The sequence below is a fragment of the Apiospora marii genome (assembly GCF_038362585.1).
Source record: "Apiospora marii strain CBS 49790 chromosome Unknown utg000006l_segment0_segment0, whole genome shotgun sequence".
In the NCBI taxonomy this organism is placed as follows: Eukaryota; Fungi; Ascomycota; class Sordariomycetes; order Amphisphaeriales; family Apiosporaceae; genus Apiospora; species Apiospora marii.
The window spans coordinates 1,738,920-1,761,997 of NW_027117378.1; the positions used below are offsets into that span (position 1 = coordinate 1,738,920).

Here is a 23,078-nt window from a genome sequence, read left to right on the forward strand (position 1 = left end):
GAATAGTAGACGAATCCAAAATACCGCAGAAAATGCATGTGCTTCATTTCTGTCTTGTCGACCAGCGAGGCTAGCCCCTGGGAGCTGCAACCGCTCATACTATCCTCCGAGGGGCCAGAAATGTACTCCTTATATCATTGCAGCTTCCAATATCACCCAGAGGATCTGTAACTAATTTGACAACTGCGAAAGTCTTCCAAATTGCAGATTAGTGCATGTGCGAGCTGCGTAACGATTCTCGAGATACCGCAACGCCCGCAGTCAATCAAACGTCACAGTCGTAAATGACGGACACTGCATCCGAATTGCCAGAGTCTCGTTTCTCCGCAGCCTCAGCTTGTAGTTTCTGCTGTGCGACCACCAATTCCCCAATCTCACGGCACGCTCCAGCAGGGTCTGCGCGGTGTTGAAGTAAGTAATTGCCCAACGTGGCCGGAGTGATGAGGTCCTCGGGAATGCTCTGCGAGAACTTATCGGCCATCTCCTCCAACAAAGCCTTGTCGCCAATATCTGACTGTCCATCTCGACTGGTATTGCCGTGGTCGTCGCCCAGCTGGTGTAGGAACATGTCTTTGGCGCTTCGCTTCGTGAGGGGTCCGATATAGAAGTGTCTGTCCGCGCGGCCGGGTCGCTTCAGCGCGTCGTCAAGCGTCTCAATGTGGTTGGTGGTCATAATGACGATACGGCCCCAAGGCGATGCGACACCATCTCAGGACATTGAGGAGACCGGACAGGGTAATGCTGGCGCCGCCCGAGAATCTGGCCAGGTACTTGCGGGATGTAGCAATCTGATTTGCGTCGATATCCTGCGATATGATGTCAGTATCCACACCATGAAGGGTTCAACGGTTATCCGTTTGCTGCAAATCCTTAGGGGGGAAATCGACAGAGACGAACCTCAAGGAGAACAATTGATCGCGGCTGGATCGACTTGAACATCTGCTGGAGACTGATATCGTCGTCCACGCTGCCGAGATCCACGGTATAGACAGGAAGGTCGAAGTGTCCAGCGAGAGCATTAACCAAACTACTCTTGCCCGTGCCCGGCGGTCCATGCAAGAGGTAACCTCGACGATAGGGGTTGCCCTTCTCTCTATAATACCGCTCCGACTCGGGATGGAGGTAGTTGGCCATGTCGTCCAGGAGATCCTGCTTCAGCTTTTCGTCCAGGTAAATCGTGTCCAGGCCCCGCAGAGGCATATGGATCACTTTGCTGAATGAGCCGTACTTGGACGTCATGTAGATGCGGATATGGTCGGCGGTGCGCTCGCTGGCAGCGGCCCAGGCACGGCACTCATCCATGAAGTCCATTATGGGCTGGCAGGAAAACCCCAGGGTGCTAATCTCCAGCCGCTGCTCTTGTCCGCCCGGGTCCTTGGGCATCTGGACCATGAACAGGCGCCAGCCGCGGAAGAACCAGGCTTTGTGCTGGCCGGGGTAGTACCTGATTTCATTCGGATCTTGCCTGGGCGACTTTTTCTCTTTTTTGCTGTTGCTCATTCCGTAGCATAGACCGTATCCATGATCGCCATCTTTGTCGTTGGTGAGGTACATTGGCTTGTTGGACACGGCCAACAGCGTCTTGGGGCGGCGGGGGAGAACGATATGGACCATTATCCATTTAATGACCTCGAGAGCCACAGTGTCGGTCTGCCGGACGACGATGGACGAGGTGACGGAGGAAACAACAAGGCGGGCGAGTTTTCCAGGGAGGCTGGACACGAAGGAATAGTTGCTGACCAAGACACAGAGGCAGGTGGTTATGACCATCGCTGCCAGGGGACTGTGCTGGTGGTAGCGGCCGAGGAAGTCATTTAGCCAGACCTCGGCAAACTGCGCAACGAACGGGCCGAATCGAGACTTGATGCTTTCGATGGTATCCGGCGGGATGGTAGGGTCACCACCAGAGACGGCATTGATGGTGGTTGGGGCATGGGAAGCCATGATCGCGTTATGTTTTGTTAACACTGATTTCTGGCTCTTTGTTGTGAGTTGGTCCGTGATGTGAGTAGCGAGGGGCTCAGGCTGAATAAAGGTTGATGTGTGATGTGCGTAGCGAGGGGTGCAAGCTGGATGGCACTAAGCCCCTCTTACGGCGATATAACAATGTCACTTCACTCTGATTATCGTTTAGTGCTCGCTGGTAAGGTATGGGACAAACGCGTGACCAAAGGCAACCCTATGGCCCTTCCAGGTCGCATTGTTATCTGCTATACGGGCCTATGGTTTGAACGAGTTGGCATATTATTACTTTGTTTCCTTTCTGACACAAGACCTATGTGGTTCATAGTCCCTTGAAAGTATGACGATGTGCAAATTACAGATCTTATGAGCGGTGGTAAATACCTAGAAGGACTATATGATCGCCAATATGAAGCCGGTGCTTTAATGTCTCACACAACTCGTGGCTATCTGAACAACGGCAATAACAGGTCGTTTGCCAGACAGCACTCGTTATCAGTCATCTTGTTATATGACGTCCGTAAAAGCTCTATACACATACTGTTAACCGTCAGTATGTAAAAGCTATAACTAGTGGATAGTCTCCTGCTATCGGGCGGGCTTCATACTACCTCTTGAAGGCTTCAACATAATATAATGCCCCTTGCGATTTCCTCACCGTCTACATGTAAGCTTAGCTGCCTAAGATGCATTGCATTCCCACTCATTGGGAGTTGCTCATAAGCTGGCCTTTCACGATGGGGCCATTTCAAATATCAATTCTCGCAACTGACGATACTGAAATAAGGGGCGGGGGCGGGAGCCCTGGAGTGCTTCTGTGTCAGTATGTGGCAGTTCCAATAAGAGTTTGTACACGAACCATTTTCGGCGACTCAAATTTACTAAGGTTAGGAAGCATCTGCTAAGAGGTGTGAAGAGAGAAAGTAGTCAAAAGATCAAAATAATGGTAGTATTTGGCGGTTTTTACGGGGTTGATCTTGACCAGTGCCTGCGCCACCCCCTGTAGAACCATTCATGGCTTGACTTGTGGCGCGCCAACATAGCTTAGTCAGATGGCTTAGTTTTATCTCAGCTTCAACCCACCCTGAACGCCAAATCCGCTCTGACAGTGAGATAACCTCTCCAAGTTCCACCCCCGAGCCCATTGACACCCCGCGGCAATGATGGACCCCAATCCCGGTCATTCCAACCAATATCATACCCACCCAGTCCACCAGCTCGCGACCTCTCAAGCTTTCGCGACGCAGACATACCAACAACAACTTCCGTCGCAAGCCCTGTCGTCTTCCACGCATGTTCCAACTGTTCCCGCAACGACCGAAAACAATGACGCAACACCGACTGGTCCAGGGCGGACCAACGCCATCGTAGTTGAAGAGGCCAATGGTAGCAAGAGGAGAACAAAAGCCGACGAGTTCCGACTTGAGGTCGAAGAACGAACGCGCAATGGAGAGAGCTGCGAGCAGATATCCGCCGCCCTGAACGCGCGCGGCGTCCAGATCACGGACAAGACCATTAGTCGTTGGAGGATAACATGGGGTCTGCGCAAAAGGGTACGTAGGCCTTCTTCAGACCGTCCTCCACCGTGTCGCAACACCTCCGACCAGAGAAGCTGACCGCGATTGAGGACAGGCCGTCCGAAAGCAGACCAAGCCCCTCAAGCCCGACCATCTGCGCCTCAACAACCAGATCCGACAGCAGCGTCGCAAGGCCGAAATCACACGTATGTCGGAGCAGAGCCTCACGCCCGAGGAGATTGCCACCATCATGGCCGGCCGCGGCATGAGCTTGAAGGACGGCGCCAAAACGATCCTCCGGCTACAGACTGTTTGGGGATTGCGAGAACTTGACCTGACGTCGCGGCGGAGGAATGCACGCCACAATGCCCAGCGCCAGGCTAAGAACCAACAAGAGAAGGAGTTCACGCAATATGCGCGGGAGCTGGGTCTCGATAACCCCTCCGAATGGGTTAAGAGCAAGATGAACGAGCCGCAGATTCTTGAGAAACGAAAAGATCAAACCATGAAGCTAATGACGGAACTGGCCCCCGAGATGGTCTCCGACTCGCCAGGCTCTGGCCGTGGCAGACGATCGACCGGCGCGAACATCGCTTCTAATGCAGTACAGCCAACCAGTCAAAATCCCAATAGTAACGGTAATAGTTGCGATACTTCTGCCAGCCGAGAGTCTGGTAGCCCTGACACGGCACTCCAGGATGCAACGCGGAGAACCTTGAGGTCGACGCAACGTACTAATGTGCCTGCCTCCCAGCCGACGTTTGCTGACAATGAGGACGGCGATCCAGATGACTCTGACTTTGAACCGGAGGCTGCCCTCGGAAACAACTTTGACTTTGACCCAGACCCATCGGCTGACATGCATTCATTCCCACAAGGCATAGACCATGATGATGACACGGGCTCGGATTCCGATGGTGGAAGTGGAAACATGGAATCCATGGAGATTGACGCATCTGGACAGGCGGCGCAATCGGCCCAAACTACTTTGGCCAGCTTCGCCCCGGCTGCCCCGCCGCCGAGAGAGCTCGAATCGCTTGTGAACATGGTCAACTCGGCAACCGCTTGCATCAATGCCGCCCAAGTTGCCAGAAATACTCTCGAGGCCAGGCTTGCCATGAGGCCGACGGCTTCTAGCCTAACCGGCATGCCACCTTCAGCACAGGAGGTAGAGGCTGCGCGATACAAGCTTAAGGATGTCGCTAGGATGATACTTGATACGTTTTGATACCCCTCTTTGTAGCAACCAATTGTAGTAGCATGTCGGCGCCAGCCGTGCATGCAGAATCCAATATCTTTTCAATTTGACAGCACGATACTGCTGATTAATGTGACAGTCCTATACGAAGATTGATATAGCACATCGAAATGCATTGAGACGCTGGGATGTCCAAAGGATTACCACTTACGTAACGTCTATCGCTTCTAGAGACTAACTAACTGGCTGACTGCGCTGTGTTTTGAAATGGTAGACTATCGAGCAACATTGAGAAGGTAGTTCAACAGCTGATGCGCTAGATACGATGACCAAGATTCGAAAAAGTCCATTTGAGCAGGTTGCACAGATGTCAAGTCCACATCTTGATTTATTCCCACATTACAATAGACTACTCCCTGATCCAGTTTATCACGATGAATGGTCACATGGAGAGTTATCTAAATCATCAAAGCCTTGTCATTGCGAACGTTGCTGGTTCCTTCTTCATACCGACACAGAGAGAGCCACCAAGACACGATTTGCAGTAGTCGAAAAAGGGGGACGTCTGGATACAAACATAGCTTGTCACGATGACCGAGGACCGACGCAATATCAACGAGGCCAGAGCCTGGAACAAAATTTCCTCACCCGACATAGTCTGCTTCCTCGTACCCACATCCCCTCTCGCCTGTGATTGCGTGGACTACATGGCCTTAGGAACGAAGTCGTTCTCCAAGCACGTCCTCAAGCGACCCCAGGGCGGGAACCAAGACGGACAGCCCTCCGACCACGCCATCGCGCTGCGCCTGTCCTCGCAGCTGCGGGACCCGCTCAAGGGCTTCAAGTTTGGCCGCCACGCGGACCACTGCGACATCGTGTTTGCGGGGAACCGGTTGATCAAGAAGGATCCCATGCTCAGCCTGGAGCACTTCCGCATCTTCCTCGACGAGGCGTCGGGCGCGCCGGTCCTGCAGGACCACTCGGCCTACGGCACCATCGTCGACGGGGAGCACCTCGTGCCCTGCGGCGACGGGGGCCCGCTGTCCAGGCCCGTCGAAGAGAGGAGCGGGAGGAGGACTCTCCGGGACGGGTCCGTCATCGAGCTCAAACTGTCGCCGCTGCGGACCGTCTTGACGTTCTCGGTGCGGTTTCCGCTGCATCGGACGGTGGAGCATGCGGAGTTGTACGAGAGTAATCTGCGGGCGTACCGCAAGCGAGTGGCCGCCTTCGCGGCGGAGAAGAAGGAATTCGAGACGGTGGTTCTTAGTAAACAGGTATGTATGGTGGCCCAACTAGCAGTACTCATTTTTGGGCTTCGCTAAAACCTCATAGGTTTGGGATACCTTACGGAAAAAGCCCAAGAGAGTCGATTTTCATAGCGTGGCAGACGAAAAATATGTGGACACAGACAGGAAGCAATAAACACTACCTTCCCACCCGGCGAATCCGAACGAGCTCTCCTCTCCGCTCCGGCAAGAATACTCGGTTCTACTGCGCAGCCCACGCTGAGAACGCTCGCGGCTATCCCGAATCCTGTTGTTGTCAAGCATTCCAGGTTGGCATGTAGGAGGGTCCCATCGTCGAGTGCGACCAATTGTATGCGGTCGCTGGAAGCTCGGCACGAGCCTTGGACCAATATTTCCTCTTTACGTGTGAGTGTGGGAGGTGCACACGGGAACGCGTCCACCATCTTATGAACATGTTAGTTGGTCCAATGCTTACCCACCTACTCTCCGCCGCCCGGCTTACACGCGTTGTACATCCACCAAATTTATTAGGCATGCCAAGCATGGGCTGAATCTAGAAAACAAAAGAACGCCAAGTGACGTTGCAGCCCTAGCTGCCTTGGCTACATGGAAGAGCTTCACTTGGGTTGGCTTACTCGCTAGCGGCAGGATAATGGTGGTAAGATGGAGGGGTCATCTGTTCCCACCTCATTGCATGCATGCATTTGTGTTCCTGGCTGTAAAGCTGAAAGAGAGCCCCTTCGAGTCTTTTCTTCCATAGCATTTTCAATCATCCTCAACCAGCATCCATGTCACAGCTGTGTAACCAGAAAGGAAAACCTTGCCTTTGCCATTGACCTTCAACCATGTCGCCAACCGTTATTCGGTATTCCACCCTCGCCCTAGTGTTATGCCTTCCTCTCTCGACCGCTAATGGCGGCCACTCTTATTCCGGAAACCTCGATTTCAAAAGGATGGGCTGGGATGCGGCCTTCGGGGACCCCGACATAGTCCATAATGACTGGATCCGAGCGGGTTATTGGGTCAGAATTGCCGCCGCCAATGTACCCAGCCCTGAACACGGCGCAAACGTATCTTCGGCCACTGCTATGTCACTCCGGCCCCTCACCGACGATGACGACTATTCGCATTCTTTATCGAGTACTAGTCGCCATGGCCTAGGTTATACCACCCACGAAATGAGCATAGATGATAACCAAAAGCCCCTTGGTCCAAACCAGCCCTCTCAGGAGGATATCCAGCCATCATGGGGCCCAGACGACGACATCAAAGACATCTGCGTCACGGTCTACCACCTGGGAAAAGAAGCTCAAGCGCGTGCGCGTTACGACCCTGGCGACTGCCGGTCCTTCCTCTCCGACGATTGTATCGGCGCCATGATGTCGGAAGCCCGGGCCATCTGCGGAGACCTCAATGAGTCACGGGAACCTCTTGTGAGGACCTCCGCTTGGTGCGTGGGAAGCGACTCAGCCGTCTCATTCAATCGCAAGTTTTCCGCGCCCCGCTCTCTAGCAAACCGATAAATTCTTTTCAAGCATGCGCTGGACCTGTGTGTGAAGCTCTGATGCTGACCATCACGTACCTGGCTTACAGACGTGGAGTTCACGGTGGAGTATGACGCCTTCTGGGCCTACCGCGGCGACGCCCATGATCCGGCGGACGAATCGGCGCTGGTGGCCGCGCAGGAGGCCGTGGTGCCGGTCGTGTGGCATACGACCCGTTATATGCCGGGTGGCGACGGTAGGGAGTACACGGGGACCAGTCCATGGTGCTATCGGGCAGGAAGCCCCCCACCTCGGACCAGGCCTACCCCTACCCAGGCGCCGGTGGTCACGGTCACGGTCACGGCGGCGTCGATGCCTACCGCGACGGGGCGGGCGAGGCACGTCGTTGGGGCGGCGGCTTTGGCTTTGGCTTTGGTGGTGGTTTAGTACCATTGAAGAATGATGCTTTGGTGGTGGTTTATTACCATTGAAGAATGATCATGCTTAACAGGTGATCAGGGGGAGGCATCGAGATCAGGGGATAGGCCACTGAGCATATAGTAATCATCATGTAATATAGCAACGGTAATGAAGCAACCTTGGATACGTAGATGGTACAGCGCAGCGATATCCAGGTATTCACTTCAGTTGTGAAGCAGCTGTTGACAGCTGATTTACACTGGCTTTAGAAAGCATTGTACTGGAGGGCAGTACATCGGCGTTTAGGGGGCTCATTCTATTGGCAGGGATAACAGCCTGATTGGCATTCGCTTACTGAACAATCGACCGAAAAGTTTTGCCCTTTAAAAGATCAGATTAGGAATGCTGACACGACACGTCATCATCTCACCTCCCTCCCTTACCATCAACATTATTTTCCCGCATCGCTACATTGGCTCCGCCGGACGATGGCTGACACCTATGAGCACACCCCTCTTCAATCCGACGATTCAATCCGTCTACTCACACTGCTCCCCTCCCCAAAACGAGACGAGCCTCTGAGATGCCAGCTGCAACAAGTAAGGCTTAGCAAAGCGCGTTCGAAGTATGAGGCACTGTCCTACGTTTGGGGAGACAAGAAGGGCAGCCTTCCCATCTGTTGCGATGGCCGCCAGTTACTCGTGACGCCGACTATACTATTGATCTGCTCGGTTGTTTGAGGATGCACAAGCTTCGAGAGAAATTGGAAACATATATTGGTATGCTCAGGTGATGCAACATGTTGTGATCGAGAATCTATATTGATGGCCTGTGCAGATGAACAGAATGAAAAATGCGACAAGATATCACAGAAGGTATCGTGTCATCCATGGTTTACCCGCGTATGGACAGTACAAGTATGGAAACACATTCAAATCAATAGATAATACGTCATCAAATTGTATCGCTGACAAGAAATCAGGAATTTGCGTTTGCGCGAAACTGTTTGGTTTTATCTGGCCCTAAACAAAATCACTGGAGGGTCCTGACATTTTGCGCCTGGATCTCTAATCCGATCCGAGACGCTGATCGAACATACGGCCGCTTCCGCTTCCGCCAGGATGCACAATTATTAGTAAGACATGAGCGCAAGTTCAGCAACGACCCACAGAGCAAACGATTATCCTCCTACTTCCAGATTTGTAAAGACGTCATCATGAACGATCATCGACCCGACTGGAATGAACGGCGGACGAGATTTATTACGTCGATTCGAGATTTAAACTCGACATTGCCACATGATAAGATATATGGCGTTTATTCCATTTTACAAACGCTGAATGTCCAGCTACCGGAACCAAATTATTCTCAACCAATCCAGGAAGTGGCTCAAGAGTTTATAAGGTCACTAGTAACAGGCACCCGCAGCCTTGATCTCATTACAACAGATCCATCGCGTGTTGGTGTTTCAAGATCACAGTCGTGGGTTCCAGACTACTTGACACGCCGAGAGAAAGAAATTCAGGATGCATGGAAATCCAAATTGTTGGACATTTTCTCACTCGGGCAACCTTATGCGAGTGGCAGGTCGCAGACGGATGTCCTTGAGAGCCCGCCCGACAAACTCCTTGTGCGAGGGAAGGAAGTGGGCACTTTGGGAACAGTTCTGGCATATGTTCCCGATATGTCCAATGAAGACACCGGCTTTGATCGCAAGTTCATTCGGGTATGCCGGGAATGGTGTTACACGTGTTCCACGTTGCCGAACAACGACGCTGTGATGCAATATTGCATAGGTTACGGTATCGATCACAAAGAAGTGCTGCATTGGCAAGATCTCATGCTCTATCCTGCCTGTCGTTTGATTGAGCCAGAAGATGTTGCGAGTTATTCCGAGACAAACGAGACCGACCCTATCAACATAATATTCAACTACCTGGTGGAGCCAGATGAAGAGGATGGCCGTCGCCATTATGCAGATAGTCTTGGTCTTACTCATGTTTCTGTGGGCTACACTTGCAGATGGGCCTTTATCCTGACCAAGAACGGATTTACTGGGCGTGCGTACCATACTTGTCAAGTAAACGACGAACTATGGCTTCTGGCAGGATCAAGTGTCCCAGTTGTGCTGAGACCGGTGGAGACTCCAGGCGAATTTGCCTATATCTCAGGTGCTTTCTTTCACGGAATGATGAAAGGCGAATTTTGGCCCAAGGATGGAGAAGAAGGGCTCGAAGTAATAGCGTTAGTGTAATTCTCCACTGAGCACCTTGTACTCACCGATCGTCTGATAGCGAGGATATTAAAGGGTGGATATTTGAACTTTTGGCTTCCCGAGAAGGTGAGCCGCTTCGCATCGGTATACCATCCACACCGGTTAGTACGTCTGCACGTAAGGCTCAAATAAGAACCAATCAAGCATTCTACAGCGTGCGGGGTTTGCTGGCGTGCCGCAGGCTTGTGCAACGAATACGGCGTATGCCTGTTACGTGACCACGTGAGTTCTGACATATCGACACTATCCATTTTTCTGGAAGCACCAGCTCTGCTCAAGTTGATACACATCAGTATTGGCCTTTGACTATTTCCGTAACCAGCCAGCTTTATTACACGATACGGAGAAATGTTAAGAGCAGCAGTCTATATCCTAGCCGAAGTCGTCATCGTGTTCACGGTGGCATCTGCGGTGTCTCCGGCTACCTTGTGTGTCAGTTGACCGAGGCTCTGGAATCGCTTGTAGGCTCACCTAGTCTTTACTGATTCGTGTTCATAGTGTGACACTCTTTCCCGCAATCCCGTCCTGCAGGACAAGGTCCTTTACCCCAACTCTTCTGCCTATGACGACCGCATCAAGGATTACTTCGCCGCAAATGCCGCTTTGAAGCCATGGTGCATGGCGCTACCATTGACCTCCGAGGACGCTTCGGAGAGCATGCGCGCCATAACCGCGAACAACTGCCCCTTTGGCATAAGAGGTGGGGGGCACATGGTGTTTGCCGGGTCCAGCAGCACCGACCATGGCGTTACCATTGACCTCGGTACGTACAATGGCGTAGATACCCGGGCACTATTTTCGATCAGAGAGCACTCTAACCTAAGGTGCGTACATAGGCTACATGAACCACACGACCTACGACCCCAACACCAAACTCGCCTCCGTCCGCCCCGGCGGTACCTGGGCCGAAGTCTACAGGACTCTGGTCCCGCACGGCGTCACCGTGACGGGCGCGCGCAGCAACGTGGTAGGCGTAGGCGGCTTCCTCCTGGGCGGCGGCAACTCGCTGCACGCAGCCGCGTACGGGTGGGCCTGCCAGAACGTCGAGAACTTCGAGGTCGTCCTGGCCAATGGGTCCGTCGTCGACGTCAATCGCCACAGCCACTCGGACCTCTGGCTGGCGCTGCGTGGCGGTTCGGCTAACTTTGGGCTCGTGACTCGGTTCGATATGCGGACCATCCCGGAGCCTTTGACGTGGGGCGGCGGGCGGTTTTGGACGTATAATATGTCGGATGCCGTCTTGGAGGTGACGGTCAAGTTCACGGATGCGATTGAGGACCATGTGGACTGCTCGGTCGAGTCCATGTTCGGGTGGGATCCTACTAATACGCAGCAGCCGGGTGGGATGTATGCTGTGGCCTCTCTAGATAACGTGCGTAATGAGGCATTTCCGGAGGGTCTGAGGGATTTCCTGGCCATTGAGGGGGCATATGACGACTTCCTCGAGTCTAGGACTGTACTGGGCCGCACCACTTTGGGTAACGGGGTCGATGGCCTTCAGTAAGTAGATCCTGCGACCTTTCTCCACGACGACCCCTATTATGGGTGGACCCTACCAATGACCCACCCATCAACACGCGACAGTCCTTGCTGACAGTTCATTCTCTACTATACAGGGCGGTATGGGTCACTGGAACATACAACAACGACATCCGCATCCTCCGCTACGGCCTGAAGCGGTTCGAGCAGCTCGTACAAGAGCTCAAGGACCAGATCGGATACCCGAACACGACAAGAGCGTGGGGGCACTGCTGTAGTACCAGCCGCTCACCGCGCCCATGATCCGTAACGGGGACGGACCTAATGTCCTCGGGCTCCGCAACTACTTTGAAAAGGCCGGCAAGAACAGCACGGGTATGCTCTCGGTCGTGCTGCTGCAGGTGGCTGAGCCCGCTCACTTGGCGGCATTGGAGCGGATCGGCCAAGCGTTCCAGCGGGATATGGACGAGCACGCTACGGAGTTGGGGATCAACTGGGGCTGGAAGTATCTGAACTACGCAGATTACTCGGAGGATCCTATTGCTGGGTACGGCGAGGAGTCGGTCGAGTTCTTGCGGGAGGTATCGAGGCGGTATGATCCGGATGGCATTTTCCAGTACTCAAGAAACACGGGTTTCAAGTTGGCCGCTTGAAGCATGGCACTGATAGGGGTCTTTTCGCCTTTTTTATTTCACAGAGTGGTATTGTCAAGTGTTGATGGGAGGGATTAATATGGTGAGTGACAATTTCCGCTCTGTACACACCAAGACGCCGTCCGTGTTTGGCGTGGAGTGGTGTAAATAATCGGACACAACGTTTGGGGACCAGAGCTGGTTGCGACGAAGTTTGAACTCAACAATGAGACCGATCAACATGGATACAACACAATATAAGGTGCTATATACTCAATATATAACGGGTAAAAGATAGAATTATCAGTAGTAGAATGTAGATTCTCATTAAACTGTAATAACCCTTTTTCGTAGTTAACATACGCCCCAGGAAATGCATCCCTCAACCGATGGGAGGACGTTCAGTTTATACGAATAATCCTTGTATCGGCCCAGCCTCGAACCTCTCCATAGTAGCTCTCATCTCTGGGCTTACCCCTTTCATTGCCCTCTCTTTTTTCCGTCTCAGCCTCATCTGATTAGCATTGACGAAGAGCTTCTCTGTTGCCAACTTAGCCTCCCTGATTATATCCTCTTCGGGCTTGCCAATGTCCTTCCACAGTCCGAACAGCCTGGTTCTCACGAGCAACTGTGCCGACACCCGCTTGTAAACCGCCCACATCACGGCTAGAGGCCAGGAGCTGAACGATGCCCCAACAAGAGTGACCAAAATAACCGCTGCCGATACTAGACCTGAGGGCTAATTTAGCAGTTATTCTAGCAGACTTGTGGCTTATGTACCACTTACACATGAGACGAATTTCATCACGTATTGGTAAACCCTCGCCAGAGAATTCCTGGTTGTTCATACCAAAGATGCTGGACATAAACGAAAGGGGGAGCTGTCAATTGTCAGCAAAAGTCAGAACATAGTGATGAGTGTTCTCGAATATGATACTAACAAATACGATGGTGACAAAAGTGAACACCATTATGGATCGACCTTGCTTGATAGTTTCCGCTGCTTGGCCAACGGCCTGCCACGCCTGCACAACTCCAGCTTGCTGCTGTTTCAAATCCAGTATGTCCTTGACCTGTGATACCCATAGTTAGCTCTCTGATCATTCATATTAAAGGATCTCAAAGGATCTTTTCGGTATATTCAACTTACATTGTCGGCTGTGCTAACGGCAGCCGCGCGCAGTTCAAAGAGTTCCGCAATGCGTTCTTCCACTAGTCCGCTCAGCTCGTCGGCCTTCAACTTGAACCAGTCGTAATCTTGCTTCCGATAGCCCTTCTCTTTGAATCCTTTCTCCGAAGTCGTGTCTGTGCCTTGTGGGATGGATTGCTGGGAGTCTGTATCATGGTTCTCGGTAAGGAATGGTGCACCGTGACAATTTGAATCTGTTTCTGGCGTCGCACGTCCGTAACCAAAGTCGCTGTGCGGGCTTAGTATCTTCTCCACGCTGTGCACGTACTGCTTCAGAACCGTACGGTGGTACTGGATGGTGTGTAACATGATATCCAGTTCTTCAATGATGTCTTGGATCTCACGCTTCAATCCTCCCTCGAAATCGATGTTTATACTATATTTTCCGAGCCGCGAGGAACTGTTGCTGTTGGACCAGTCAATCTTGGTTGTGTGTTGTGTCCATTGCCAAAGTCTTTCAAACGCTAATGTATACCGAAGCATCTTTTGATCAGAAGTTAGCCCCTTCCCAACAACTAATCCCATAACACGTTGATAGGTACTTACGATTTCCCCAATAGCCGTGGAAAATATGTCAACCACTGAGGGCTGACTTGTATCGACGGTTGTTCGATCAAAAAACACGTTTGAGCATTCGTCAAGTATGACAAGACCCAGGTCGAATACCGTCCGGATTTGAGGCGTGACCTCGAGCCGCCGCTTAATGGATTGATGAACACCAGACGTGTCATGGTTTCTGACACCGTACCGATTCGGGAAGCACGTGATGATGGTTTTCTCGTCCAAGATCCACAACCAAAGTTGGTCAACCATGATGACTCGTGAAACCTCTCTGATATTTCTTGCGCACTCAGGACAATCTCCCTGATACCGAAAATCCTCATGCTGTGGCCATCTTGCCCTTTCCCGATCGTATTGATGGTAGTGATTCGCCTGGACTGTGGTTGCCCTGTAGACAACCTGGTCCCGGTCCCGTCGCTCGGTCTTGTTGAGGGTCCAATAATATGCTTGATCTAGGGTTCGACGAACGTGGAGACATGTTTCACCGCCGAGGTAGTTCTTAACCAGCGTCTGATCGCGGTAATTTGACATCCCCTCGTACAACCTGGCTGCGTCCAACAGGTATTGCCCAAGTGGATGCTTGATTATGTATCGGTTGTATTTGTCAACAGGTAATGCGTTGGGGAAATAAATTCGTGGAATCGCGTCGGCAAATGATTCGATCACGGGGCTGTTCTCGGATTTCTCAGGTGCTCCTAGCCAAACATTTGGTGAAGAAAAACCTGGATGTGCTGCGTTACGAACGTCGATACGTTTTCTTTTCATGTCCATCTGCTCTTGGTATTCCCTTCTCTTGTTGCGATGAACGGTTCTCCTGATGGCCTGCGCATACTTCCCTCGCTGTCTGCTCGTCTCCCAGTGAAGGAATGGCATCTATGAGACCCAGCCTGTCAGCAAATTGCACATATGCTCAAAATACAGACTTACAAATAGCACCAAGTTCCGAGGTGTAATGTCCACCCGCTGCGGTTCTAAGTACTGATCAGCCACAAGAGAGGTGAATATAGAATGTAGCACATGGATGACCTACCTGATGAAGCCGTGACACATATAGGCCTCATATACCTGGCATGGGGCGGATCTGCCTCTCCTCCTTGCAGGCGGCCTTGCCAGAACGGGTCACGGAGAAGCATTGCTGCTCTGGTATTGGGAGGCTTTCCCAGCTCGCGTCGTGTGGCCTGTCGATCTGGACGCTCTTCTCCGAAGTATCGGGACAGCGCATTCTGTATAAGATGAGTCAGGCGATTACTGATATAGGTTCAATGGCAATCAGATTGGTTACCTCGGCCCACTGTTGGCTTTGTTAGTTATGGACTCGTCTATGTGTGGAGGGGAGTAGCTCACTATCATGTTGTTCGAAGGGAGATGAAAGTACTTAATTCTGTCAGGATGCCGATCCTGGCTCAACAAGTTGACATCCGGATCTTTTCCCAAGACATTGAGGTTCGTCTCCTGGTCGGGGAAATCACCCCACACTCGTTGATCTGGATTTGCCTCCCCTTCCAGACCTCGCTCCTCCTCACTTCTGGCCGCTCTATTCCCTCCACCCCTCAGCTGGTACTGGACGATGGGTATATTGATGTCCTTTTCCAGATTGTACTTAGCGGCCTGCGGCGTATTGTTGGTTGGAGGGCGCCCTTGGCGACCTTTATAGGCCATCCACTTCTTCGAACTGTCTCTGATCGATTTGTCTAAGTGAGAATTGCGGACGTCGTCCTTGACAGCCTCACGCAAAATTGCCACGCGGGCGAGCTCTTCTTCGCAGTCTTTCCTCCAGATTTCTCGCTTCTTCTTCACATGGTCTTCAGGTGAAGTTCTGGAGTTTGGAAACATCCGCTCATGGTGCTTAATCTCCTCTTTCCATATTTCGTTGTTCTCTTCGAAAAGGCTCTCGCGCTCACAGTATTGTAAACAACCGAGATAATGGAGCATATGATCACTTATAGCGTGAGGTTCTGAGCTGAGACACATGAGCGGCTTGGTGTAGGATGGTGGCGACGAGTGCCGCTGATGAGACTCGGTTGACATCCTGAAGCCAATTGAGTGGCAACAATGATGCGGGATGGACTAGTGTTAGCTATTGCGAAAAGGCACAACTTTATACATGTATGATAGTATATTTCCAAACCACCTTCTAGATAAGGTTAGAATTTCACTACACTCCAATATTACCTTGGCGTGGGAAGTTGGCTGATAAAATCTGCAGTGGGCAGGGATCAATGCAAGAGCACATGCAAGAATGTGACCAGCTTACCCCTATCGCGTGTACAAACATGCAGTAAAACACGCTATTGTTGATTTAGCCGGATATGAGAGTACGAGGCAACAGGATAGGTCATCGTTCCGTTCAATAGCTCCCAATTGCTTTGAAATGATAGATGATCCCCGAATACATCAGGCGAGTGACTGGAAGCCGCTTAATTGTCAGATGTGCCTACCCTATACGTACATAAATGGATCACCCAGTCTGGGTTTTCTCGGAACAGAACCCGGAAATATCCTCCACTTCGAGACCACCCAGCAGTCGAGGTAGGTAGCGTCCGATACCATGCATTGTCATGTAAAGGACATAGATCATGTTAAAGCGAGTGCGCGCCATAATTCTGGCCTGCAACCAACTTCGGAGAGCCCGAATTGCTTCTTGTTATCAAGCGTCCGCTGAAGTAAACCGTACTTTGCCCAATAATAGCACCTAGGTACCTTGTTTGTTCAACATAGTTCCCATTACGACATGAGCGCAGATAGAATAACAGTAAACCTCTGTTGATTCTGTTACATTTATTCAAAACCTACTTGCTATGGTGATCGTCCAACTGGAATAGTAGCTTTTCGGTATCTTGGATACTGGACCGGTCCAATTTCGCAGGGGATTGCTTGATGCTACACGCTGCATGCAGGCTGAGGCTGACGTTTGCAGGTGAAACCCCGCTTTTGGGGGCTATTCCATGCAATAGATAAAGGCAGCATGTCGACAGTTAGTAGAATGGTCCCCATTGTGTATGCGTGCTTTACGACATACATACATCTATGACATAAAGAGGTTGCGCCGACTCTCAAGGCCAGGTCAAGGATAGTGCTTACCTTCCATACCCCTCCGAACGTCGAGTCTCCATGCCATGCCCGCACAACCGTCTAACACCAGCCGAGCTGAGCGCTTCAATCGTTCTTTCCACACCAAACTACAGTTGATTCGAGGCTCTGGCTAAGCTAAATCCCAGAGCCTCCAGTGGAACATCGTCAAAGACGGTCCGGATGTCGTATCGGGGATCCGCCTTCTTTAACAGGACCTCAAGCTCTGCTTTGATGCGCTCTTTGGCCCCGTGGACGGCAATCATGGCCAGGTCTATCTTCCGCACAGGTCTCGATTGGTACTGCGGCCACTCAGTCAGCCTCAGCAGGATGAACTCGTTGGTCAAAAGCGGCGTGTCCGTACCGGCACGCTCGAGGCTGGGCACCAGGCCCTTGAAGATGGTCACAACGTCGGTATCCTGCACGATGAGGAGCAAATAGGGATAGCGCTGTTCCAGAAGTGTGTTGTTGGAAAGGTTTACATATTTTGTGGTTCTACCCCCAGCAGTAGGTGAGTAGGCTAAGGATACATAAGTAACCCACGCGAGCAAGGGGGCTTCATCAATTCCTGGAAGCGCCAACACGGCCAAGGGGACGCGAAAGAGTCGACCACCGCCGGGTGGTCTAATGCTGTCAATGGCATTGAATCTGTTCATCAAGGCTTTATATGAATTTCTTCTGTTATATAGGACGTTCTCTACGAAGGACGGTGCGAGACGGTGACTGAGCTTTGGCAACCACGTCCTATTCGTCAGAAGCTTAGCTAATTCCAACACATTCGCTCGCCTCAATTGATAAAGACATCTCTTCATAGATTCTATAATCTCATGTTCTTCTACTCACACATTTGACAAGAAACAAGTCCCACTACAACTCATCCTTGACCCTCTTCGTCGGCTCAGCCTCTTCCTCAAATCGGCGACTCTTGGGGTTCTTGTCGACGACGACCTCCTCTTCCTCCTTCTGCCCCCCAAGAACCTTCTGATCAGCCGTCTCCCCAGCCTTGATAGTCCCCTCTCCAGCCAGTTTGCTGCGGCGGTGGACGGCGGCGATCTCATCATCGTACACAGTCCATTCGGGCACCTGTCTCCTGGCGCGGTCGAGCTTGGGCTCCTTGGTCTGCGGATTGTTGCAGAGATCAATGGTGCGCGCCTCCTTCTGGCTCTCGTCGCTGCACCACGTCTCGCACCAGAGCCAGTTCTGCGGCAGACTGTGGATCGGGATCTGGAACTGCATGTGGTTGGGCAGGTCCTGGTCCAGGTTGCTCAACGAGTTGGGATCGGCCGACAAGGTGTGGTACGTTTGGCGCAGACGGTCGCCAGCCGCGAGCTCTCGGAACCGCCGCAGGTCAACCACGTAGAGCGCCGAAATGTGGTAGGGCAGGCCACGGAGGTAATTGGCCCAGTAGCCCTGCTTCCAGAATCGGAATCCTTCCATTTCCGTGCGACTGTCGCACATAGGTGTGAAGCCATAAGGCGCACCCTCCAGGTCAAGGTTGACGAGGTCGATCATGTCAGTACGAACAATCTGGTCGGCATCGACGAAAATGACCTTGTCCAGGGACAGAGGGAAGAGAACATCGAGGAACAGGATCTTATAACCCCAGATCTCACGTTGCTTCTCCTTCTGCTGGCGAAGCCAATGCGGCCACTTGTAAGTCACCATCTCGTACTTGAACCCGTACTCGGCGGCTAGATGAGGGATAAACTCCTTGAACGAGGGTGAAAGGAATTGTTCGATGAACCAGAACTTGACGGAGTGCTTGGTGTTCTTCATGACAGATACCATCATAATGTCCAGCATACGTTCGTAGAGATGACCACTGGCGACCGAGAAGATGTTGATCTCGGCATGCTCTTCGGCAGACGACTTCATCTTCGTCTTGGAGCCACCAAGCAGCCCCTCGGCAAACTTAAGGCCGCGCGAAAGCAAATCGTTGCCACTGTCAGCTTCTTTGAGCACATCCTCCTTTTCCATACCGGGCTTGCGGATCACACGTGGGTACAGTGTGGTACCCTGGAAGTCCATCAGCGCAACTTCGGTTCCTTCATCGCCCGGGACAGCATTGAAACCCTTGGCCCCGACACTCTCAATCGTGTTGATTTCGGAGCTGCGTCCTTCCTTGAGCTGGATGTTGTAGTACCCGGGGTTGGCCTTGAACTGGAAATAGCCAATGTTGGCCATGATGATAGTGTCTGCGAAGTTCGGATCCTTCTCTGTGCCAAGGGTCAACTGTACACCACGGGGTGGGCTGCCCTGACCGTCTCTCGAATGGCCTTCAATCAAGATGTTCTCCAGTTCATACGTTGCGTCGATGTCTGACTTGACCGAGCCTAATTTGATATTGTCCAAATCATGAACCGACTCCTTCGCCGCAACAAGCCAGGCGGGCGGAACATCCATGCCCAAATTGAGAAGTGCTTCAGACGGAATACCTTTGAATGTCGCAATAGGTGATTGCACCTTTCCAGCAGCATCGAACGATGGAGATGACTCCAGGACATATCGGTAGAACCGCTTGACAGGAAGTTCATCGATCTTATCTCGCGGGTTCAAGAAGATGCGCAAGTAAACGCCATCCAGTTCTGAGAGGACCTTTAAAATTGGGGCCCATTTTTGGCCTTGTTCACTTGCTGGGTTAAGAACCGCAACGATGTGAACACTGGCAGTGGAGGGGTCGCCGACATGGATCGTCGTATGAGTAGACTCCCAGTCATCGTAGGCTGTAGTTCGTATAGTTGGCGCAGACTCGAAAATACCCTCTGGAAGATCGGAAATGGTCGACATCGCAGTAATGGAGGTGATCTTGGCAGCAGCGAGCGGACCAGTGATCTTGGCAGTGAGGTTCAAGGCATCAACGGCCTTGTACACAGGAAGAATCCTGTGCGATTGCTCGAATTCAAGTAATTGCTGGAAGTCTTCCACTTTGAAGTGGAAAGCAATAGCAATTGGTCCAATAGCTCGGCCGTTGAGAATAAGAATCTGATCGCCTGCGGCAAAACCTGTCACTTCCAGGAAGCGATGGAGTGCACCATCGAACGAAGGTGTGTCACCAGCCTCGGCTTTGCTATCGATGGCGCTTATCAGCGAGTCAATGTCTTCAGCTTCAAGAATCTTGTCCGAGCTCTCTTTCAGGGCAAAGTTGAATTTCGAGCCACTGCTGCCATCCTGCGCATTATGCACAAGATCCAGACGGATACCTGGGTTAGCGCGCCGAAATTCGAGTGCTGACAGAAGCAGTCGCAGACCACTGTCGTTGCTGAAGTCGGCCATCACAGTCAAAGCTGCCCAAGTCTCTTTGCTCGAATCCTCATTGGCTTCAATGACAGGAATGATACTGAACAGATCACCGTGCTCAGTATGGACCTTGTGGACATCCAAAACAGTAAGGTCATTTGCGTTCTCAGGGAAAATGTAAATGTTCCTCCTGGTAGGCTCGCCATCGATGAACAGACCGGGAATCCAAGTGTCCTCGTCGATACTGCCCATGAATATACCTTGTTGGACCATTTGAAGATCTCCACTGACAGCCATACTCATAGTCTGAAGCCAACCCTGGCCTCGAGGAATGGCCTGTCCGTTGATGAAAACTGGGGGAACAGCACTATCCGCGCCAAGCCTCTCCACCCAGTGGTTCGCAAGCTCAAGTTGCCTCGAGTGATGTTCGGATTCCAAGATTTGCGGAAGAGACAGGGACACAGCTTCTGCCCGGAGAGCCCGCCCCTTGACAGCCTTGTCCAATTGAGCTTGGTCCGCCTTGACGTGCGCACCAGAATGCAACGCATCTAGGTAGGCCATGAGGGTGGCAAGCCCATAGTTTTCAAGAAGGTAATAAACGACCTTTGCCTGCTCGGTAGCCTCTTTCGTCGGGGTCAGTGGGACAATACCAAAGCGAATCGGCAACAAGCGCTTGATGAAACTTTGCAGCTGCTCAACGACAACAAACAAATCATCAGGCTTAGTAAAGTCCAGGGGGACAATAAGATTGAACATATCCTTTCTGATGGGTGGGATCTGTCCCGGCATGGTGCGTTGCAATAGAGACATCAGACTCGTGGGATACTCGGCATATCTCTTGTCCTTTTCAATGTTGTTGAGCCAGACGATGACTTTGCCCTCTTCAATCTCGTCCCTCCAGTCGAAACGGCGGGCATCATCCTCAGCCTTCGCTGCGGTGATCTCACGGTTTCCAAGCAGTGATACCGCTTCTTGACCCGTGAGCCCGAGATCAGTGACGCCTTGAATAAATTTGCGTTCTCTCCGAACCATGTCGATTAAGGTGTACGGTGTCATTTGTCTCTCGATCAGTTGCACGCCATTCATCCAGAGTACGTTCATGCCGCTGGGCATCGAGCCTCTGTTCATGTAGTGCTCTGTGAGGAAAGCCTTGAACTCGTTGTGCGCCGCAATGGAGGTAGAATACTTGGGGAAGTCTTGAGTCAACTTCAACAGTGCTTGAAATGGGTCCTCGCTCTGCATTATGAACGAGGCTGCCTTCACACCAAGTGAGGAAAGCTCAGAGCTTGAAAGGGGCTTCAGATCGGCCACCTCTTCTTCAGCGTCAAGGACAAGTTCCGAAGCTGCTGGTTTGGCAACATGCGATTCCGCTTCGCGATCGTCGATAACGATGTAATCGGTTCGCTTGAGCTGGAGTTCGACACCATATCCATTCACTGGCAAAGGCTCTGCATCTTTTCGGTCTCCGACACGGTATCTCAAACGGTAAGAAATCTCGCCTTTCCGTGCCATGTCCGCCAACTTCACGTGGAAGGGTCCAAAGTTGGGCTTGGTAATATCAGCGTAGAGAACAACCGAAGGCCCTTTACCCAGCGTGCGATCAAAAGGTAGCGACCGAACTTGCGCCTCGGCGTCGATCGGGGAATCGGCATCGACGAGCGAAGGAGAGCAGTAGCGTTTCCCATCCATCAAGACCCAGTCATCGCATTTCTCTTTTGTCTCTTGTAGCAAGGGGGCGACTGCGGTCTCATGGTACTGGTAGTGCGCTTCGATCTTGGGCGCGGCAGCCCGCATAGACAAAGCGAGCTTGAAGGTAGACAGCACCGCTGGGCTCGTGATAAGGCCATCGTTTTGTAAAGTCTCCAAGAACAGCTCGTATAGTTCCTTTTCTGTTGATGCGGCAGCAAAGTGTCCACCAGCGACTCGATCGAGCAAAGGGAAATATGACTCGGGGTTCTCTCCGGCGGCCGATTCACTGGAGTTGACGGTTAGTATCGGAACTAGCCAGCGCGAGATGGGTAATGGGATTTAAACACATACAGAAGCTCGAGTAGATATGGCGGCGACGGGAACGCAGCCTTCATACCCACGTTCACTGAAGGCCCCGCCGCAACATGCTGGGCATTGAAGTATACAGCTGCCAGCAGAGTGGCGATGCCACAAGGCAGCTTGAGGAGCTGTATCATTGTCGCAATCGGGTTTTCTGTTTATTTGTGCGTCGCCATGTAGAAGCAAGACAGATATGCGTGTCGGCGACTCGAATTTTGTAGAGCTTGTCTGGTGGATTGTTCGTGGGATCGCAACTGATATCGACTTAGAAGTTTGGAGGGGCACTTTCTGGTCGGCTCTCTCACAACTGGGGAGCTTCTGGGAACTTTGCTGGTTACGTAAACCAGGCAAGCCAGAGAGGATGGTGGAATAATCTTTGTCAAGATTACTATCAAGGTCAGATATATGTGATATATACCGTTCGCCTAGTATGTCTGCTCCAGGCAGTGAAAATGAGCAGTCCTGTACCTCGACTTGAGGACAATTGGCGATAATAGATAGTATCAAGACGCAGGATTACATGCAATTGACACCTTGCCAAAACCCCATAACGGCAAGGGAAGGAAGCTGTACCAACAAGGACTAGCGGCTGGCGGCATGCATGCTGCTTCCAACAAACCTCTTTATTTAGGTCAACGGCCTAACCTACAGTGGTACCTAGTGGGGGTGGCAGGGGCCTCAGGCCTGCTCAGGGGTAGGTACGTGGTCCATCAATCGCAGACGCGCAGCTGCCTGCCCCTCAGTGAGCGTCGGGTCCTC

The 23,078-nt window shown here is 51.9% G+C and overlaps 8 protein-coding genes across 8 annotated transcripts; 4 read left to right on the forward strand and 4 right to left on the reverse strand.

Moving 5' to 3' along the window:
* Positions 1-265: 265 nt before the first annotated feature.
* Positions 266-1,944, reverse strand: PG985_010280 (P-loop containing nucleoside triphosphate hydrolase protein; the record flags this gene model as incomplete). Its single annotated transcript, XM_066830048.1, has 3 exons — positions 266-652; positions 717-806; positions 898-1,944. The coding sequence occupies 3 exons, from the start codon at positions 1,942-1,944 to the stop codon at positions 266-268; spliced, it is 1,524 nt and encodes a 507-aa protein (XP_066682438.1).
* A 1,181-nt stretch (positions 1,945-3,125) lies between these two features.
* On the forward strand, positions 3,126-4,707 carry PG985_010281 (uncharacterized protein; the record flags this gene model as incomplete). The annotated part of the gene is made up of 2 exons (XM_066830049.1): positions 3,126-3,515; positions 3,595-4,707. The coding sequence occupies 2 exons, from the start codon at positions 3,126-3,128 to the stop codon at positions 4,705-4,707; spliced, it is 1,503 nt and encodes a 500-aa protein (XP_066682439.1).
* A 560-nt stretch (positions 4,708-5,267) lies between these two features.
* PG985_010282 (Protein kinase) lies at positions 5,268-5,999 on the forward strand (the record flags this gene model as incomplete). Its single annotated transcript, XM_066830050.1, has 1 exon — positions 5,268-5,999. The coding sequence occupies one exon, from the start codon at positions 5,268-5,270 to the stop codon at positions 5,997-5,999; it is 732 nt and encodes a 243-aa protein (XP_066682440.1).
* Positions 6,000-6,769: 770 nt separating this feature from the next.
* Positions 6,770-7,855, forward strand: PG985_010283 (uncharacterized protein; the record flags this gene model as incomplete). Its single annotated transcript, XM_066830051.1, has 2 exons — positions 6,770-7,289; positions 7,518-7,855. The coding sequence occupies 2 exons, from the start codon at positions 6,770-6,772 to the stop codon at positions 7,853-7,855; spliced, it is 858 nt and encodes a 285-aa protein (XP_066682441.1).
* A 2,596-nt stretch (positions 7,856-10,451) lies between these two features.
* Positions 10,452-12,235, forward strand: PG985_010284 (FAD binding domain-containing protein; the record flags this gene model as incomplete). The annotated part of the gene is made up of 5 exons (XM_066830052.1): positions 10,452-10,535; positions 10,602-10,866; positions 10,940-11,603; positions 11,720-11,795; positions 11,861-12,235. The coding sequence occupies 5 exons, from the start codon at positions 10,452-10,454 to the stop codon at positions 12,233-12,235; spliced, it is 1,464 nt and encodes a 487-aa protein (XP_066682442.1).
* An 863-nt stretch (positions 12,236-13,098) lies between these two features.
* PG985_010285 (uncharacterized protein) lies at positions 13,099-15,992 on the reverse strand (the record flags this gene model as incomplete). The annotated part of the gene is made up of 5 exons (XM_066830053.1): positions 13,099-13,287; positions 13,365-14,837; positions 14,892-14,935; positions 14,995-15,187; positions 15,309-15,992. The coding sequence occupies 5 exons, from the start codon at positions 15,990-15,992 to the stop codon at positions 13,099-13,101; spliced, it is 2,583 nt and encodes an 860-aa protein (XP_066682443.1).
* Positions 15,993-17,143: 1,151 nt separating this feature from the next.
* On the reverse strand, positions 17,144-17,689 carry PG985_010286 (O-methyltransferase; the record flags this gene model as incomplete). The annotated part of the gene is made up of 2 exons (XM_066830054.1): positions 17,144-17,482; positions 17,573-17,689. 2 exons carry the CDS (start codon positions 17,687-17,689, stop codon positions 17,144-17,146), a joined length of 456 nt encoding a protein of 151 aa, XP_066682444.1.
* A 211-nt stretch (positions 17,690-17,900) lies between these two features.
* PG985_010287 (UDP-glucose:Glycoprotein Glucosyltransferase) lies at positions 17,901-22,456 on the reverse strand (the record flags this gene model as incomplete). Its single annotated transcript, XM_066830055.1, has 2 exons — positions 17,901-22,245; positions 22,311-22,456. 2 exons carry the CDS (start codon positions 22,454-22,456, stop codon positions 17,901-17,903), a joined length of 4,491 nt encoding a protein of 1,496 aa, XP_066682445.1.
* Between the last annotated feature and the right edge of the window lie 622 nt (positions 22,457-23,078).